This window comes from Pyrgilauda ruficollis, unplaced genomic scaffold (genome assembly GCF_017590135.1).
Source record: "Pyrgilauda ruficollis isolate IOZ18807 unplaced genomic scaffold, ASM1759013v1 scaffold59, whole genome shotgun sequence".
NCBI classification, from domain to species: domain Eukaryota; kingdom Metazoa; phylum Chordata; class Aves; order Passeriformes; family Passeridae; genus Pyrgilauda; species Pyrgilauda ruficollis.
The window spans coordinates 1,071,098-1,084,306 of NW_024527599.1; the positions used below are offsets into that span (position 1 = coordinate 1,071,098).

At 55.0% G+C, this 13,209-nt stretch overlaps 1 protein-coding gene across 2 annotated transcripts in view; it reads right to left on the reverse strand.

The window, feature by feature from the left end:
• MRPS23 (mitochondrial ribosomal protein S23) overlaps positions 1-12,980 on the reverse strand; it is a 28,969-nt gene extending 15,989 nt beyond the window's left edge. The window contains exons 1-5 of one of the 2 annotated variants that reach the window (XM_041482886.1): positions 12,820-12,980; positions 12,567-12,731; positions 11,532-11,609; positions 11,304-11,427; positions 10,483-10,850 (exon numbers count right to left, since the gene is read on the reverse strand). In XM_041482886.1, coding sequence (XP_041338820.1) covers positions 10,713-10,850; positions 11,304-11,427; positions 11,532-11,609; positions 12,567-12,731; positions 12,820-12,872 — 558 coding nt within the window. In that variant the 5' untranslated portion in view covers positions 12,873-12,980 and the 3' untranslated portion in view covers positions 10,483-10,712. Of the gene's footprint in view, positions 1-10,482; positions 10,851-11,303; positions 11,428-11,531; positions 11,610-12,566; positions 12,732-12,819 lie in introns of those variants that run through there. The other variant, XM_041482885.1, reaches the window with a different exon arrangement.
• Positions 12,981-13,209: the final 229 nt, after the last annotated feature.

Genomic DNA, 13,209 nt, shown 5'->3' on the forward strand with positions numbered 1-13,209 from the left:
TGTGGGGCTGGAGAATAATAATAAGACAAATAATTTCCTTAAAAAAACCCGAAAGGAATCTAACAGCTCAAAGACATCTTCATTTGCTGCAAAGAGCAGAGACCATCAGTTATTTACTGCAGTTGGGAGCACATTCACGAGCTCTCAAACGCTATTTTGTTGCAGAACTATAATATAAGGACACTTTCCTCGCCTCCCAGCCGGGGGAAATAGATCTGACTTGGAACTTGGCCAGAAGGGCCGCGAGTTCGCTCTCTGAAGCGAAGGTGATAACTTTCCCAATTAAATATGGATGCGATTTTTCCCCCCCTTCTCCTCCCCTGGAATACTTCTGCACCACCATTAGGTGATGATATAAAGACACAGCCCTCCTGGTGCAGCTTAATTGCTCCTGTACAGAAAAATGATGAGCTCCTTTGCGCCGCACGAGGGCTGCTGCGGCTGCTTGCTGCCTCATTAATGGGTGACAGCGAGGTGTGTTTAATTCTCCTGCCCCAGGAAAAACCGGGAGGCAGCAAAGCCCTGCTCAGCAAACACCTCGGCACCGCTCAGCTGCTCCGCCGAGCAGCGAGGGGCAGAGCACAGCGTTTGTGTTTAATCACACACTTAGAGCGTTTTGCTGAGTGGATGCTCCGAGCGGGGGAGACAGGATGCACTCCCAATTAAGTGGTCTTTTATTCCCATATCCTTGTGGTTTTTCTTTTTTATTGATACGCAGCACGGAAAATCCTGGGTTTTGCAATCTGCTGCTCAATGATTTTTAGTCCGGGGTGAAGGCTGGGCAAGCTGAGGGCCAGAAAAAAGCTGTTTTTTTAATATGCATGGACCTCAGAAGGGGCTGGGGGCAGAAGAGGCTCTGGGATATCTTCCCCTGGGATGGGGAGGGGGCAGAAATCACCTTCAGCACACAGGGACGAGCAGGGACACCTTGCTTAGAGGTGAGCAGGAGGGAGTCTGCAGGGCAGAACACGAGGAGCTGGAAAGGTGGCTGAAGGATGCTGCCTGATATTTAATATATTATCATTATTTTCATAGAATCATTAAATGGGTTGGGTTGAAAGGACCTTAAAGCCCACCCAGTGCCACCCCTGCCATGGCAGGGACACCTTCCACTATCCCAGTTTGCTCCCAGCCCTGTCCAGCCTGGCCTTGGGCACTGCCAGGGATCCAGGGGCAGCCACAGCTGCTCTGGCACCCTGTGCCAGGGCCTGCCCACCCTCACAGGGAGAATCCCTTCCTGATATCCACTTTTACTGTCATTATTCAGCCTTTGGGAAAGCAGAATTACCGCAGCTTCTCAGTCTTTACCCCCTCAGCAGCCACTAAGTCTCTCCTAAAAATCCACATTTGCCTCTGCTTTCCAACAGCATCTCTAGGAAGGAGCTCTTTTAAGGGAGAAGAAATTGGGGAGCACACCCAGCAGGCGGGCAGGGGCTGCAGGGGACTTGCATTTGCTCCTGCAGAGGCTCCGAAGGTGGAGTTCCATCCCCAGAAGCTGCGGTGGGCACGGGGGGAGCGGAGCGGGGGGAGACGCTGCCGAGAAATTGATGGCAACGGGAAAAGCTGGAGCTACAAATGGCTTGAGAAAAGGCGTGATGAGATGTGACTGCCCCGGCTGCCGGGAGCGGAGAGAGAGAAATGGGAAAAGACCACCTGGACGAAGAGAAAATGCTTCTGATTGCTCGGGGAAAAACGGAGTTAAAGATCATTGGAACGGACAAGGCAATCTGGCGGCGGCGGGCGCCGGGATTGATTCCAGGGCGAGGCGGGGCATCCTCGGCCGGGGGGCACAGGGGACACGGGGGGCACAGGGGACACGGGGATCCTGCCCCCCCAGCCCTCCGGGCCCGGCAATCCCAGCCCTGCCCTCCACGACCCCAGCCCAGCCCAGCCCGGGGGGGAGCGGGGGTCTCTTTGCCCAGCCCTGGCTCTGCCGGGAGGCAGGAGGGAGCCAGACCGAGCTGGGGAAGCACAATTTAGGGGGGTCACACAAGTTTTTGGGTGGGACAGAGCCCCGCATCTCCCCCCTCCCCAGTCCAAGGACCTTGGCCCCAAGTGATGCTCTGCGCCCCGGGCTGTGGGTTCGCACAGCCGCAGGTTTTCTAAAGGTTGTGCAAAGGTTACCGCCCAATTAACGTGCCAAATTAACGTGCCCAATTAACGTGCCCGAGCAGCACCAGCTCTGTCTGCCTCATTTCCCAAGATGAGGCCGCCGGGCAGCTCCCCCCACACATCTGCACTGATCCCTCGGTCCTGGAGCACACTCCAGCGCCACGGCAGAGATGGAGATAACAATAATGATGAGTCCATTTCCTCTACCCTGGGCGTTTTTAAGTCGTCTCATCTCAGAAATGAGCCCATGCCAGCCTGTTGGGCCCCCTCAGGTGGTGGGGCTGCAGTCACACATCACCTCGAGGAGCACCAGGCAGGCTGGGACCAGCGCTGCTCTGCTCCAAGCTCCCGAATCACAGAATGCTTCGGGCTGAAGGGGACACGAGAGATCATCTCCTTCCAAGGCTCTGGAACTGCCGGGAATCCTCCCTGGGAGGGAGGAACGGAGGTCACAGACTGCCCCAGCTTCCTCCTCCTGATCTGCCTGGCACCTCTGAGCTCCTGGGCACCAGAGCCCAGCAGGATGCAGATTTAGTTTGCTCCGGGTGCTGACCAAACCTGCAGCAGCTCTGGAGCCCAGCTGCAGGGTAACACAGAGACGGACCCTTGCAAAACAGGCACCAGACACATTTCTTCAGACCCTTCTCACGTCATTAATTATGTCTGGTGTTACAAAACACAAACAAATTAGGATGATTTCCTTCCCAGCACCACGAGCCTTTGCTATTCCCTTTCTCTCAGGTCTTGCATTAGCCTTTATAGACGATTTCCCTGTCAGGCTTGCCCTGCCTGCTCACAGCTTCCCAGCATTCCAATCCACCCAATCTGCGCTTATTGCAACTCCAAGTGCTCCACTAATTCCTCTCCTCGTGCTGCAATTTCACATTCCCAAATACCGGGAGCGATGGCAGCAGCGCTCCCGCCGCTGCTTCCAAATTAAATGAGCCAGGAGGAAAAAACATCGGGAAACGTTTTCAACAGAGCCTTTGTGGTCTGAAGGACGTTTTAAAGGCAGGGAATGCAACCTGGCTCCTGCGGATGTTCACGAGGATTTTACTGAGAGAAATTGCAAACTTGGGTTGGAGCAGAGCAAAGAAAGGGGTTGAGAAGGTGTGACTTGCTTTTCCAACCCTCCCAGTGTCCCACAGAGCAGGGCTGGTCATCGTGGCTGGTTTTTTGGGGGGCTGGAGAAAATAAAGAGCCACCAGCAGCAAAAGGTGCAGCTCAAATAACCTTTTTAAACCAAGGAATTGCAAAATCAAGCACATTTTTAAAAAAGCTGCTGTTTTGGAGAGCCCCCCAAAAGAGGCACATGGAAAGTACCTGGAGAAGAGGCTGTGGCACTACAGAAATCCCCCCTGGGCCCCCCATGTGCCCACCCTGCCCCACAGTGCCAGGAAGGAAAACAAAGAGCAGCAGAGAGCAGAGAACTTTCAGTCTCTCTGCTGTTAATTATGATCTTACTTTACACAGAAAGCCTGTCATTCAGGCGCCGGTAATGGATAGTTTCTATTTCAATTCTCCCTCCACCCTATTATCTTTTATAAAATTCAGCCAGGCCGGTGATGGATTGATAAGGGCCGGTCCCCGTGGCTCGCTCCGAAGGGCTCCCATGCACACCCAACTTCTCTATATTTTTAAATATTTCAGCTGTTTGAGATCTTCATTTCACATTTCGATTTCCTGTAGCGCAGTGAATTTATCTTAGTCACCCAGCCAAGTTCTCTCCGAGTCTCTAATCTACTCTGGGTGCTGGGGTAAATCCAGCCCTGGTCCCGAAGGGGAGCACCTCGAAATTCAGCGTCAAACCCCCGGGCAGCTCCAGCCCTGCTGGAAAAGCGCCTGGGGAGCCAGGGACAGCGGGAAAAGCCCAGTGGAGCCGGCAGGCAGAGCTCACCCACGCAGGGATGTGTTTTCCCCCCACCAAAACACGGATTTTTAAATATCTCAACAGCAAGGAGCGGAGAGAGCATCGCACGCCGCCACGGGAAACGCAGCCCGGCAGCGCTGTCCCGCCGGGGGAGGAGATGGGAGCGCTCGAACCGGAATGATAGCGACAAAAAAAACAGCAAACAGGTAAAGCCGAGTCACCTTGCCGCTGCTCGGCCGGGGGCAGCGCCGAGCGCGATCAGGCAGCACCCCCTGGTGCCACCGCCGCACCGGAGAGACGGGAAAACTGCCCGGGAAACATGGAGAGACGGGAAAACTCTGCCTGGGAAACCTGGAGAGACGGGAAAACTCTGCCCGGGAAGGCTGGAGAGCCGGAGGATCACTGCCTGGAAAGGCTGGGGCTCTTCCCAGCTCTCCCAGCAGGGATGCCCGGTGGATGCTCCCGGTGGATGCCCCTGGGGATGCCCCTGGGGATGCCCCGCAGAGCCCGCACAGCTCGCCTGCCCCGCTCCCCGCACAAAGCCGCTGCTCTGGCACCGTCCCCGTCCCTCCTGCCAGCGGCCAGGAGCTGCAGGGCCAAGGGAATCCAGGGATTTCCCTCCTGGGGAGCAGCTCTGGCTCCCGGCAGGACACGGAGCTCGGGTCCACTCCTCTCCCCAGCTCTTGGGGTGATTTCCCCCGCCAGGATCAAACCCAACAGGAGGGCACCCAGTAAATGCGTCTGCAGAAAGGTGATTTATCACCAGGGGAAGCCATGGAAATTCCCAAACGCTCTTAAATATCCATTTTCTGGCTCTAAACCGTCAGTAAGTTGCCAGCTGGGGAATGCATTTGTCTGCTCCCCTCTGTGTATTTTCTGCTTTTCATTATAATTTGCTAAATAATACATTACAATGAGTTATTTATCACACTCAGCCCTTTCAGGATGCCTCCTCCATGGCGGGGAATTTCACCCATAAATCAGGCACACAAATACCTGCTGGCCTGGCTGCAGGTTTAACCCTGCCCCAGCAGCTCCCAGCCACCACGGGATTAAATCACAGCCAGCCCAGGGGAAAAGGACAAATTCCAACACTGGGGAGTGACCAGGGAGGCACAGCAGGGACACCTGCAGAGCCCCAGAGCTCCTGGGGACTGAGCACAGAGCTTGGCCAGCTCCAGGTTGTCACTGCTGGGAAATGAGACAAGGACAGTGCTCATCTTCAGCAGGAGCTGAAAATTTATTTATTCCAGGAGGAAAATTTATGATCCCTCCTTTCCAAGTCACTGTACCCCTCCCTTTGAAACAAATTGGTTTGCAAATGTGGATTAATTTAACTTCATACCGTCTTAAATCAACAGTATCTGGGCCCACAGATTGGGAAAATCAAGGCATGGGAGGGAAAATTTTAAAAAAGCAGAACTAGGAACAAAACCCTCTCTCTGTGCTTTAACTACAAAATCATCTTTCCTCATTAGCAGCTAATCAGAACTACCAGAGGGGAAGAGATTACAGACAGGGCGGAGAGGGGAGTAACTCACAGAAATACAGACATCAGAACAGATTTTCATTTATTTACTCATTTATCACAGTGAGTCACAGGCTTTGAGTTCATGAGTCCGCATTAGCCTTGCAGGATTTTGGGATGCAATCTCCAAAATCTCAAAAGTGAACAGGTCACAGCCACGTGCCATCTCAGGAAGGAGAAAATCAGCACTTTGGGGCTGCTCTGGGGAAGTCTGAGATTGCTTTTGCTGCTGGATTATAAGGAACACTCACTAATCTCCCCGGGAGCCCAGATGCCTTATCTGAAACTTGCTCTGAGAGCAGCCGGGCTGGCAGGCTCTGGGGTGATTCCAGCGGCCCTGGGAGCCAGGGAAGGGCAGCCAGGGGAGCCGAGGTGCCCAGGGTGCCCCCGGAGCCGGGCTGGCGTTTGCTCCTTCCTTCCAGAACCATCCAGGCTCCGAGGGCCGGGGCTGAGCCCTTCTGCTCCTCCAAACACCCCCGTGTGTTTAGGCACCAAAATAAACCACCAGCACCAGAGGGGCTTTTTTTTTTTTTTTTTTTTCCCTTCCCTCTCCCTGTTTTCCCCCAAAATTGTTTGTAAGAAGCCAAGAGTTGTATTTACTCCAGGCAGGGGATGTCTCATTTCAAGTTTTCCTTTCTCTCCTTAGTCCATGCCAGCTCTGCAAAGTGAGGAGAGGCTCCCACACCTGAGCACCACCCCAGACACTGCCCCGGGCTGGCCCCCAGGTCCCCCTGGGTCACAGCAGCCCCGGGATGTCCCAGCAGGGCTCTACCTGCCCTGAGCAATCCCTCCGGCATTCCCAGCCCTGCCCACGCTGGGAAACGAGGAACACGTTTTTAAATAAGAGGAGGAAATGGTGTCTTTGTGTCAGGCAAGTGGAAGAAATCCAGGACCAAGAGACTGCAGAGCCCTTCCACTTCAGACAGCAGGTGCTCTCCAAGATGTGGTTATGGCAACAAAATAAATGATGGATAATTGCTTTTGTGACAACTTGCCAATTAAATTAGACTCAGCAGAATAACATAATGACAATTTGTTATGCTCTGGTGGGCACTAACACACCAATCATAATTAAATGCTATGACTGAAATAGAATGCTGCTGTACACAGGAATATATAACCCCAATTCCCTCCCAGTGAAACATTATAGGTTCAGACTTGATTTCAATTTCTGGAGGATAATAGCATTAGCGCACATCAGAATGAGCTTGCAATATGCAGAGAGGCGGCAGCAGCGGCACAGGGACAGACAGAGCCAAGGGCAGCTGAGCCACCGGGCTCCTGCGGGACCCCCGGCAGCGGGGACAGCCCAAATCGCTGCGGGGAGACGGCAGACCCCCGGGCTCGGGCAGCCGCTGGGGCAGTGACACCGGCCCCGCAGTGACACCGGCCCCGGGGCAGTGACACCGGCACAGACACCGAGGCCACAGCTCGTCGGGATGGGGCCACAAGGGTTTCTTGGGGCAGCATTTCTCTTTCTGCCAGCGGAGCAGCCCCTGGCAGCCAGGCTGAGCTGGGGGACATGACACAGCCTGGCCCCCCTGCAATGACTGTCAAAATGTTCATTAAACGCACTGCTGTGCCCAGAGTGAGCTCCCCCCAGAGTGGGGTCCCTCGGGGGCTCAGCCCCTCCATGACCTGGCCAGAGGGGCCGTGGCTGCCATCCCAGGGTCAGAACTGACCAAGGGGGGCAGGTCCTGCCAGGACTCAGCATTTACTGGTGAAACAGCAGCAGCTCCATCAGCCGCTGCTGGGCTCAGCCCGCTGTTCTCACCGGTTTGCTCTGACCCTCCTGCCCTGCCCAGGGGCTTTGTCCTGCCCCTCACACAGCCCAGAACTCTCAGACCAGGAATTTCTGTGCCACGGACGTTACTGGTGCTGCAGAAGCAAAACACTACAAGAAACACCAAACCAAATTCATTAAAAAGCCCCAGTTTAGAGCCAGAACCAGGCAGAGCTGACACCTCCCAGGTCTTGCAAAGCAGGAGCCACCTCTGTGCCATCCCCTCTCCAGTGCGGAAACAGCACATCAGAGCCAGCACCCTGCTCTGATTCCACAGCCATTCTCCTAGCAGATGCAGATTTCTGGAATATTCCAAAGCTCAAAACAGGGCAGGTTCGAAGACCAAATGTGTGTGCTCAGCAGGGTTGGGCAGAGGCAAATCCCAGAGGATTCCACAGAGTGGCAATGCCAACAATTTTATATCTTATTTGGAGCCATGTTCTTTAAACACTAAACCCTTTATTATCTGCCTCGGTGGAGCTTGGCATTGGCAAGGTCAGATCACCTGTTTTTCCAGCAAAGCTGATGAATTATTTTGGCTGCTCCAGACATTAGACCTGATCCTATTAAATCCTTAGTTCCCCTGCCCTCATCACATACCAGCGGATAATCCACGGCCCAGGAACACGTGAAGGGGCTGAGCAGGGCTCTGGGAGCAGCTGCCTGCGGGTTAAAGCAGAGCCCAAGCTCAGAGCCCGGCTCTGCAGCCCTGACCTGTGGGACTGCAGGTGTTTGTTCCAGCAGGACACCTTTGCATTGTTTGGGAAAACATCGGTGTAAGGAGCGCTGCAGCATCCCTGGGAGGTTCCTGCAGTCCCCCCTGCACCAGCACACCTGCATTCTGCCACAGGGCAGGCAGCTCTGCACCCCGAGACACTCAGCCCCCGTTTTTGGGAGCCGGCCCCGGAGAAGCTTCAGCCTGGCTGTGCAAGGCGTCCCTGCCCGCTCCCTCCGCAGTCAGGACTCCGTGTAACCGATACTTCGGCATTTCCCGTCCCTGAAAATAGCCTGGCAGCCGGCGACAGGAGTTGTCCCCGCGGCAGGGAGGTCAGGGACCGGCGCAGGGAAGGACACCGGGCTGCGGATGGCGCGGCAGCGGCCGCCGCTCCCCGGGCAGGAGCCAGCGTTCCTGGGGGACATCACCGGACCGCAGGGCTGTCCTGGGCACGGGGACACAGCCCTGGAAGCGCCGGAGCAGCCTTTGCCCTGCCCAGGGCAGCAATCCCCGCAGCCCGGCGCTCTCCATCACCGCGATCCCCCCCGGTGCATCCCCCTGTGCATCGCCCGGTGCATGGGCCGGTGCCACCCCGGGGAAGCCGCGGTGCCTTTTCAGATGTTTCCCGGTGGAAGCCGAGGCTCGCAGCCTGCGGGAGCCCGGCAGGGCTCGGGAGGGGCCGCGGCCGCCGCTCGGTGCCGGGAGCGCGGAGCGCGGCTCCCACCTAGCGGGGAGCGCCGGGGCACCGGGGGCTGCGGGGACCCTCGGAGCCCTCCTGCTGCCGGGAAAACGCCCCGACAGCGACAAATCGCCCCCCCCGGCTGCTGCCCGCAACTTGTTAATTAATTTCCCGCAGTTCCAGCAGGTGCCCACCATCAGCATCGCGCTCCAGCCCGGCACACGCGCCCACCAAACGCTGCTCAGAGTCGCTGGTTTCACTTTTTTACCCGAACCGCACCAAATGCTCCGGCTCGCATCCCTGACCCCGTGAGATCCCCGCCACCCACCAGGCACAACAAATCCACGGCGCTGAACGTTCCAAGCGCTTCTCCATCAGCCACAGCCTGCCCCAGCCCAGGCCCTGGCAGCTTCCAGCCGAGCATTCCCAAACCACACCTGGGCACGACGCCTGCTCTCCCTGCCTCTCAAACACGGGGTCCCGCACAGATTCCCAGCTTCTCCCGCACGTACCTGGCTCGGAAGGCCGGGGTGAGCTCGGCAGCGCCGCAGGAACTGCTGGGGCAGGGCACGGAGGGCACGGAGGGCACAGAGGGCACCCGCACCCCCGGCTCCTCACAGGCACGGCTCCCTGCCCTTCCCCTGCCGGGCTTTGGCTCCCCGGGCTCGAGGCAATCACCCCAAAACCCCCTCACCTGTGGCCATGGTCATTAACGAGCTGCAGCTGGTCCCCATCACCGTCCCAGGTGTTCAGGGGGAGGAAAAGCCCCTGAGGGGTTTCAGTTCACCCCCGCAGGGCACAGCTGCCCCCGAGGGCAAACCCAAGGGGATTGACTTTTTTTCAACGCAAAATAAAACCAATTCCAACGCTCTCCTCACCTGCTCTGCGCAGCAGCTCGTTCAGGGCACACCTCAGGGCTCTGAACTCCATGTTACTGCTAGATCTGGAAACGGAGCAGCGCTAAAACACAGGGATTTCTGTTCTTTGTAACAAAACCCTGAGAGGGTTTAGCTCTTCTGCAAGAGCAGAACTGGGAGTAAAGTTTGACCTTCCGCGGGTAACTGAGCAATTCTGCTGCAATCACATCACCCAGGAGCAAAACAAGGCACAGAAACCAGAGCAGGGGCTTTTCACACCCCTGCTTTTCACTGCCACCCAGCTCTCCTGCGCCTCAGCCACAGCAGCAGCACCAAACCGGGCACGGAGGGAGGGGCTGGACACCGTCCACACCTCTGACTGGGCGTGGTGCCAGTCCGGGATGTTAAAAACCACAAACGAAAGAAAAACAGCAAAAAAACACAAAGAAAAAGACACAAAACAAACGGTTTGTTCTTCACAGAGCCCAACCAAAATGTTTAATGAAAGATCAGCCAGCCACGGGATGTGCAGGCAGGGGAAGAGCTCCCTCCTGATCCCAGGAAGGCTGGTTGTTATTTTTGTCCCTGCCAGATTTCCAGTGACTGCTCCTGAGCAGCATCACCTTTCTCCCAGCAAACAGCTGGGACATCCCATTTTCACACTTCCAAGGTGCCAGTTTCATCAGGAGCCACTAAAATCTGCAAAGCTCCCAGTTTTCTGGTCCTGCCACACCTCATCCCGCTGTGAATTTAAGCAAATGAAGGGATGGGAAGAGCACATTACAGCAGTCTGTCTATAAATAGCACCTTTCTCCATCAGCTATAAAAGGATGACACTTCAGACAGCTGCTGGAATACATCAAACAGGATCTGCATTCCCCCAGCAGGAAACATCTCCACTGCTGCACACCAGACACCTGAACAGGCAGAACTCCCAGTTTTTAAAGAAAACGTTTTAATTTTCCACTTTTACACTCGGTTATTTTCCAACTCCATTTCAGAAAACAGTTGTGAACACTAAAAAAAATGAGATTTTCTGTGACTTTATCAGTGTGGAGCTGGACAGAGGACAGCATGTGTGCCATGGACAAGCCTGGAGGGCAGCAGGGGGAAATGTCCCCAGAGAGGGCTGGAGGTGGCTCTGCAGGTGACAGGGCCAGCAGGGCTGTCAGGAGGGACAGGGACTCTCCTTCTGTGTCCCTGCCAGCTCTGGTGGCGGCTCCTGCCCGTCCTTCCTCTTCTCCTGCAGCTCCTCCAGCACAGCCTGCAGCTGGGGCTGCAGGGCAGGATCCCTGGACGCAGCAGCCTGCAGGGAAGGACAGCAAAGGTCACATGGAACAGGCTGGGAAGAGCTCCTGAAGGGTGACTGAGCAGAGCAGCAGCCCCATGCAGGAGGAGTTTCATTCACACCGTGGAGGCACAGCACAGTGCCACCACGTTCCCAGAGAGGCTGCTGACCTCCAGCTAAAACACGGGAAAATTCAAGATACAACAGCAGATGTACAAAGTTCCAGATGCTGCATACAGATGCACCACGGATTATTTGAATGGTTATTCAATTTCATCTCCAGAAAAACATCCTTGCTCACCCCCAAGTCCCTCAGCCTTGGCCAGACCTGCTCAAGGCCCAGAGGAAAGTTTTCTCTGCACAGCAAAGACATTTTGAGACCTTCAGGTGTGTGCCTGCTGTGCTGAGGGTTTCACCCAGAGCAGCTCAGCACTGAGGAGTTTTCTCAATATTCATTTTTTCAATACTCACTTTATCTACTCCTCTCCTCTGTAAAAGGATCCCACTGGCTAAAAGGGCTTTTCCTGTCTCTTCAAACAATTTCTCCTCTTGGATTTTCCCTTCTTCCTTCAGCTCGTTGTATTTCTCAACAAACCTGCATTGCAAAGTTGTTTTTTCACACTCAGAGTGATGCTCTGGCTCCCTGACTCAAGGGGAGAAGGAGCAGCCTCAGGAACGTTTTTGGTTTCATCATCTTACCTCTGGCAGGTGGATTTGAAGTTTAACTGCGTCAGGTCGAAAGGTTTGGGGCCATTGCCATAAACTTTGTAAAACCTCCTGCTCAGAAAAGGAAACTGCTTGGATTTTGCAGCTAAATCAAGAGTGAACAGCAGCAGAGTGAGAACGCTGAGGGTGCAGCAGGAGCAGGGCCCAGAGGAGCCTCCAGCTCTGCTGGGAACAGGGGCAGGGCAGAAAATCCACCCTGATTTATGGAAAAAAACACCCTGACTTATGGAAAAATTCACCCCCATTTATTCCAAAAAACCACCCCAATTTAATCAAAAAAACACCCTGATTTATGGAAAAAAACACCCTGACTTATGGAAAAATTCACCCCCATTTATTCCAAAAACCCACCCCAATTTAATAAAAAAAACCACCCTGATTTATTAAAAAATCCACCCTGATTTATTTTTTAAAAATCCCAATTTATTTAAAAAAAACACCCTGATTTATTTAAAAAATCCAGATTTATTAAAAAACCACCCCAATTTATTCCAAAACCCACCCCGACTTAATAAAAAAAACACCCTGATTTATTAAAAAACCACCCCAATTTGTTAAAAAAAAAAACCCACCCTGATTTATTTTTTAAAAATCCAAATTTATTTAAAAAACCACCCTGATTAATGAAAAAAAAAATCCACCCTGATTTATTCAAAAAACCACCCCAATTTGTTAAAAAACCACCCTGATTTATTCCAAAAAACAACCCCGATTTATCCCCAAACCACCCCAATGTATTAAAAAACCACTCAGATTTATTCATAAAAACCCCACCCCAATTTATTAAACAGCCCAGCTCAATTTACTTAAAAAACCCCACCCCAATTTATTAAAAAATCCCCAATTTATTTTAAAAAATACCAAAAAAAATCACCCTGATTTATTAAAAAAAAAAAAAAAAAACCCGTTTTTTTAAAAAAAATAAAAAAAAAAATACCCCAAGCCCCCAGCCCCCCGCGGTTCACCCCGAGCCCCCGGTGTCCCGCAGCCCCCGTTCACCCCACGCACGCTCGCACGGTGTCCTCCCGGTAGAACACGGCGCCGATGCGGTCCCGGCTCCGGTAGCGCGGCCGCGGCACGCGGTACACGGGCTCGCGCAGCGGCGGGAACGCGGCGTACACGTCCAGCCACAGCGGCTTCCGCAGCAGCCCGGTGCGCACCAGGTTCCGCGCCCTGCGGGCGACAGGCGGCTCAGGGGGGGGCTCAGCGGGCCGCGCTCGCGGGGAACCGGCGCCGCCCCGGCTGAACCCCCCCTCCGCACCGGCTGAACACGCTCCCGATCTTCTGCGTGCGGCTCCCGGCCGTGGCGGCCATGGCAGCCCCGCCGGACGGGCCCCGGAGCCCGGCCCGGTGCTGCCGTGCACCCGGAAGCGGAAGCGGAACCGGAACGGAACCGGAACCGGAGCGGCCGCCAGGGCACGCGGCCGAGTGCCGAGCGGCGGCGGGAGAAGGTGTGCAGGCAGCGCCAGCCGATGGCCGAGCCGGGTCGCCGCCATGCGTTTGGCGCTGTCGCGACAGACGGGAGCGGCCCCGGTGTGCCCCGACAGCCTCGGCCCCAGCCCGGGCAGCGCCAGCTGTCCCGCGGCAGCCTCATCTCGTGGTGTTTGCTGGTGCGGTGTCACAGAATGGCTGGGCGCACAGCCGTGTCCCG